The sequence below is a fragment of the Ixodes scapularis genome, unplaced genomic scaffold (assembly GCF_016920785.2).
Source record: "Ixodes scapularis isolate PalLabHiFi unplaced genomic scaffold, ASM1692078v2 PGA_scaffold13__105_contigs__length_92229423, whole genome shotgun sequence".
In the NCBI taxonomy this organism is placed as follows: Eukaryota; Metazoa; Arthropoda; class Arachnida; order Ixodida; family Ixodidae; genus Ixodes; species Ixodes scapularis.
Genome location: NW_024609839.1, coordinates 39,973,107 through 39,979,636, shown reverse-complemented (window position 1 = coordinate 39,979,636; position 6,530 = coordinate 39,973,107). Strand labels below are relative to the sequence as shown.

Below are 6,530 nucleotides of genomic sequence, written 5' to 3'. Positions count from 1 at the left end.
CTCCGAGAGATTCGGGGGTAAAATGTAGTAAGTAGAGACAGCGAATGCAATCGCATAAAAGCTATACTCGTCTTTACTTCCAGGACTTCTGTTGCAACTGAAGAACAGGAGGAGACGGACCCTTTCTACGTGGAGGAACTTTAGATTAGAAATAATTCGTACACTCTCGTGAAATGTAAGCATGCAGGCCCAACATATCCATTGCCGTGGTCTGCATCATCATTTCATAGGCCGCACATGAAGTCGGTCAGCTGTTCTAGACGAGGGTGTAGTAGTCTGTACAATTTTCGCTGAGTGCACATTACAGCCTAAAGTGCTTCCTCGAGGGCTTGTGCAGATATCCAGCTAATTTTTCGTTTCTCTCCGTGATAGTCTTTACATAGTTGATCAGAAGTATTCTGGGGAACATGTTGCAAATTCAACCAGCCGAGCGCTTTGAGTGACTCTAGGGTGACCACCTTCCTGCCAGCGAAATACGGGACACGCGAGGCAGGGGGAGGGACAAAGGAAATTTATTAACACGTACACAGCGACCCGAGGCTCTGTTCACACATCTATTATCCTGTAGTGTTTATACACCTGCTAATTTTATTGGAGCAATTAAGCTAAAAGAATTTCCATTCCCAATGATATTTTTGAATGCCAAACATGTTATTAAATGTGTCAAAGTTGAAAACATAAAAATCGACTGTAGCAGAACTCAATGCATAAAATAAAAATAAGAAGCAGTAAATCTATTTTCGGGTTATCGTTTTCTTTCAACACTTACTTTAATCAACATGGTCCTACACAAAATTTTAACATTATGTTCTTTTTCCACCATTGCAAATAATGCTGTCTTCAATAAAAAAAAAAATCCAACGCAACCTTTTCGCATTTACACAGCAATTTTAAAATAATTACAATATTTTGTATTTAAAATTTTGGCGAGCAATTTTTCTTACAATATTTTGCGCACACACGCACACAACGGCGCATGCGCGTCGGTTCTCCTGCAAGAATGACGGTCGCTTCCCGCAATCCTTAGACACAAAATGGCGTACCATTTCGATTCACACGATTACTAGCGACCTCCGCGCTTCCCCGTGCCCCGTTGTTCGGCAGCACCACGAGTTGTGGAATGAATTTTACGACAGTGTGAAATGCGGGACATTTTGAAGATTTGGAAATTTCTCGCGGGACGCGGGACACGAACCCTCAATGCGGGACGGTCCCGCGAGTCGCGGGACGGGTGGTCACCCTACTGTTGTCAATGCCCTCTGGGCAACTTAGGATTGGTGCATCTTCAAGATAGGGTGCAATGAGTAGTTGCAGAACTTGGTGCACATTTGTACGCGGTAGAGTTACTTAAATGGTAGCGAAGTTCAATAAGATGTTGCCAAAACAACAACCTACGAAGCTCCAACACCAGCGCAAAGCAGCTCGAAGGGACTCTCCTAGTGGCGTGAAGTGGGGTGAGGTGGTTGCGCCCCTGGCGGCAAGCAAGTGAACTACATACGGAGAAAAAATGCCATTGACTCCCGGGCGATTGCAAAGGCCGTAAGAAGAGAGCGCGCGCTTCCAGTCCGGCCGTGGTTCAACAAAGCGATGTGCGAGGGAATAGTGAGCACTGTGCTTCAAGCTGTCTCAGGAAAAATTAATAAATAAGAAGTTGGGTCAGAAACTTTATTCAAACTAGTTGGTACTCGCCATTTATCTTTCTTTCTTTTTTCACCAAATTGACTGGCAGTTCGTCTGAAATCAGTGGGACGTACAATGATATCTTTCCCGGTTTTTAAAGCAGATTTCAATATACCGTTTTCTTGAAAAAGTCTCTTTTGTGCTAAAATGTAACGAGTGTAATTCGGCTGAACGAGCGCCTCCTTTCCATCCGAAACCCTTCCCAGTAACGTTGCTAGTAACGTTGCTTGAAATCGCGTGACGTGCTACGTGACCTGATGTCATAGTATCATGTGACGCGACGTCCCATGAGATCACGTAACGTCATTTTTACCGCTAAATTCTGTGAGCGTATGCACGGATATAAGGACAGACAAATTCCTTAGACAAGGGGTTCTGCTAAAAGCATTTCATGCAACATTTCACACTACAGTTGATCACTACGACCGTTTAAGTCTTTAAAAAATCCCGGCCACTTTGACTTTAGCCCTATCCGGAGGTCCATATGCTGGCTCCAGCCCTTCTGGCAGTGCGATTTCGGTGGGCCAGAGCTGTTCTGCTCCCGTGCCGGCGAGTCTCTGGTGGAACTTCCGCTCGAGCCGTTCGGTCTGTTCCGGCGTGAGGTAGTTCCTCCAGTCCCCGACCTGGCCCTTGCGGATGAAGGCGGGAGCGCCCTCGGGCCGTGTGCTGGACCACTTGTCCGGGGACTGGGCCTTCATGGCCTCGAAGCTGCTCGCCGCCACCAGCTCCCTCAGGTCGGGCTCACGCCAGTCCGACGGAAAACTGCGCCTGTAACCACGAAAACGAAAGTCAAAATGGTGAAATATAACGTTTACCAAAACATAATCTATCAAAAAAAAAAAAAAAAAAATAGCAACGATTTGTTTTTAACGCGGAGGTTCAATTTATAGCTGATGAATGATTACAGTAACTTTTATTTATAAGCGAGGAGTCCTTCACCATTGCTGATGATGAATAGTACCACCTTTCTTATGACACGTAAATATATCTAAAATTAGAAATTTGTACGAAAATAAAGGAATAATTCACTTGGCCTCTAGGTATTGTTTATTTCTTCTCTTGAATGTTTATAAGAGTACCACTTGAAGGTTTCTAACAGTAATTGTGTTGTGTGTATGTTTATACAGCCGGGTGTTAGCCCCAGCGGGCATCTGATGTCTCAGTTGTAGATGAGAAATTCAGTCAGTGCAGTCCAACATGGGGTCTTCACAAAGTTTCGGAAGACAGGTTTTTTACATCACAGAAGGCGCAGAAACGTTTTCTCTGATATCGCATAGTAAAGCGAAGCAGTTTGTCGTGGCCGATAAGGTATACCTTATCGCTTTAGTTCTAAATCCCCAAAACACCGACTGCAATCGGCTCCGTCGCACTGTGACGCATATGAGACGCAAAATTTGTAATCAAAACGTGGCCCTCCAGCGTCAAACGAGGGTTATCCTTCCGGTGGTCATCGCGCGTTTGGTTTCTGTATTTGACAAATTTCCAAAACAAAATTTAAAAACGAACACTCCAACTGCGTGCTCAACTAAAGATGAAAAAAAAAATGTGCTGGCTTTCAACATTGATTGCATCTGCTTCTTCAATAAAAGCATGGAACTAAATTGTTTAAAGGGATACTTCAACGAAATTTTAAATATGTCCGTCGTGTTAAAAAGTAGGTTGAATATGATCCACAATATCCGTAAATGACAATCGTACGTTTTTATTTTGAGCCTGGTGGCTGTATTTTTTGTTATAAACGGCCCACTCTAGCAAGCGCTCGGAGAATGCCCAGCTCGGAGAATGCCCACGTGACGGAAAAATCGCGCGGGCGCCTTATCGCAACCGCTAGCTTTGTACCTGCTCCACGAGTGGTAACTTTAGTGCACTACTACGCTTCTCACGCGCTCAATGTGTTTCTGAAAATTACTGATTTAGTGGTTTTCGATGACGCTGAGCAAGTTTCTAATTGGAACCATATGTCTATTTTCATTAATTAAAAAGTTAATTAACGAATTTTAATTAATTATCCGACTGATCGTTACAATTAGCCCCCTATAATATGTCCCCCTGGCTGCATAACTCACATCCACAAGCGGCATAAGCGTAGCTTTCACGGCTTTTTTAAAACAAATCTGTTAAGCTTAAAAAAATAACAAGAAAAAAAAAACACCCTGTATATATACACAATTGTATGGTGTATTCTCTACCGATTTGTAATTGGTTTGAAAACTATCTGAACACGTTCAATGGCATTCTGTTACATACGGTGATGCCAAGTCAACGCATGTACTGCTCTACATCCGACGTCCCTTAGAGTTCTAACCTAGCGCCTCTGCTTTTCAACATATTCGTGGACGGTGTTAGGGCATGCAGTCATCACTGGAGATCTTACAATTCGCAGATGATGTTAAGCTCATTCGGGCTATTGGTGGTTTTCAGGCATGCAACCAAACGCAGCAAAATTTTACAGCCCGGACAGACCGCTGCAAAAACAACTTGTTTTTGGACACAAATAAGACGAAGCTAATATATTTTCCCAGGAAAAAAGTCCCGTATCAGCTTTGGATACGGCCTAAATAACTGCACTATTGAGCGCGTCTCAGTAATACGGGATGGCCTAGTTTGAGATATTGAATTTAAATTTTCTTAACATATCGCGTATTACCGCACTTTGGGCAGAATCACCAGAATGATTCGCCCTTTTAAGCGTTATTCGTGCTTTCTATGTTTTAAAGATCTCTAATCTTGTCAAAGCTGGACTTCTCCAGCACCATATGGAACTTTCAAAACAAAACACACACACGCATAAACTTAAAAATGTGTGGAAAAGTTTTTTTTTTTTGCGTGCTTTATGACTGTTATTTTATTGGGGAGATTTAGTTAAACGAATAAACTAGTCTGAACACTATCATCTGTTTTCAAGCCTACTTGAGTTCAAGATCTAATTTCAAGATGAAAAATAAATAATGCTAAACTGATAACTTTTTTGTAAAGTTTCTTCATACCTATGAGGAAAATAACATTTAGGTTAGACGTGCTACGAAGTAACTTTAAAATCGCTTATCTGCTTCTTCAGTAAAAATTAGACAAAAAAATGGTTGCATTAAATATTACTAGAGTACTTTGTATATTTAATTCACTACTTTTTATTAATCTAAATGCCAATGTATGCAGTTTTATCGGGTATTATTGTAAATTTCAGTTATATTTACGACTGGCTTCGCAATAATTGGGAAATGCTTGTGCACATTTTCAGAAGGTTAGTTCCAGGGGTAAAAACGGCGGGCACCTGCTACATGCGACCTACTGTCAGCGCATAAAAGCTAACCTTGAGAGTGCGAAGGCAGCGGCATTGCGTTTATCGCGTACATGAAATCGCCAAAGTCACAGCAGCCCCAGAAGAGACAAGAAAGTGTGTCATGGCGATAATAAAAAAAAATGATTTAGGTGACTCCTACGCTCCTTATTTTTTTAACAAATATTAAAATAACGTTTTTTGTTTGTTTTCAGAGTGCAATTATTTATTTTTTGTAAGGTGAGTATTGTGTTTTTATCAAAAAGCTGCACTAATCTGCATTTGTAATAAACTGCGACATGTGGAGAAGTAATTCTACTTGTGATGTACAGCTTTTTTGGTTCAATTAAGCTATCGAACGTTTGTGGGCGAAGAGAACCGTGTTTATCTCACCGCAAAACAAACTTCGTATTGTCATACGCTCAGCCTCAGTCCGAAATGTAGCGCAGTTGAAACAAATGCTAAAGTTCCAGAATGTACCGTTGTTTCATTCAAAATTTACGAACGATTTTCAATAAACTTTGATGGAAAAATGGGGCTGATTTCCAGTACCAGACGTCATTCGTGTCCATATATTCGCGGGATCTGTTGACCGCTATTGCCTTATTGAAAATTTACCAAAGTTGCTTCCAACTTCTGAATCAGATAGGGGTAAGTTGTAAAACTTGGGAATCCGGTTGCGACCAATAGCGCTATATTTAGGCGGAGGCCGCGATTGGGGCGATGGATAATTTAGTTTCGCGGTGAGAAAAACACGGTTCTTTTTAACCCAAAAACTGACTGTTTTAATATCATCTAGGAACATGTTCAAGAAGCAAACAAAAAAAAACATGTATGCTGTCCAGGAACATCATTATTGTGTTACCTGTACAAATATAACTTCATCTTTGAAAAGACAATCGGTGATATTCCCGACTGCCGTCACAGCACCGCATGCAGCATCCATCAATCCTTACCTGACGTGATCCACCAGACGTCGGACACCAGCCAACGGGTCTGCTCTGAGCTCCTCATAGGTGAGCACCAGCACGTTGGACTCTTCTCGGCGGCTCCACAGTGAATGCAGGTGATCGAAATAGTCTCCAGAGTCCACGTTGCCCTCCATAAACTCCTCGAAGAAGTCATCGAAGCACCCGTCGTCAAAATGATAATACCGAGAGAACCCCCGCACGTGATGGTACAGGGACACGCACACGTCCTTCGGGTTGCGGAGCACCAGGACGTAGAGCGGCTTTTCGCTCCACGGCATCACCGTGAAAGACAGGTGAGTCTTGATGGGCTGGGGACACAGGTCCAGTCCCCGCAGCAAGTCCAGTCCTCCTTTCTCCAGGTAAGGTACGAAGCTGTCCAGTCGACGTCCTTCCGGTACGGGGACCATGTCCCTTACCAGAAGGTACAGCATGTGCTGCACCCAGGTCGTTCCGGACTTGGGGTAGGTCATCAGCACGATGTCCTTTGGGGACAGCGGATATCGGCAAGCTACCTCGAAGTCTTCCCAGTCGAAACCGTCTCGGGGAAACACCCAGCCCGTGGCGGGGTGTCGCATGTACGTCGGCTTGTGTCGCTTGGTCAT

General features: G+C 43.2%; 1 protein-coding gene across 1 annotated transcript; it reads right to left on the bottom strand.

Annotated features, from left to right (window-relative positions):
• Positions 1–1,658: 1,658 nt before the first annotated feature.
• On the bottom strand, positions 1,659–6,530 carry LOC120838764 (sulfotransferase 1C3-like). The gene is made up of 2 exons (XM_040208827.1): positions 5,914–6,530; positions 1,659–2,448 (listed from the first exon to the last, which is right to left on the bottom strand). The coding sequence occupies exons 1-2, from the start codon at positions 6,528–6,530 to the stop codon at positions 2,118–2,120; spliced, it is 948 nt and encodes a 315-aa protein (XP_040064761.1). The 3' UTR covers positions 1,659–2,117.

What these genes read in the sequence shown, in the direction of transcription:
- LOC120838764 (XM_040208827.1), bottom strand. Translation starts at nt 6,530, where the DNA reads ATGACCAAGCGACACAAGCCGACGTACATGCGACACCCCGCCACGGGC. An exon ending in CGTCTGGTGGATCACGTCAG is followed by an intron (nt 2,449 to 5,913) that starts GTAAGGATTGAT and finishes TCGTGGTTACAG; the next exon opens with GCGCAGTTTTCCGTCGGACT.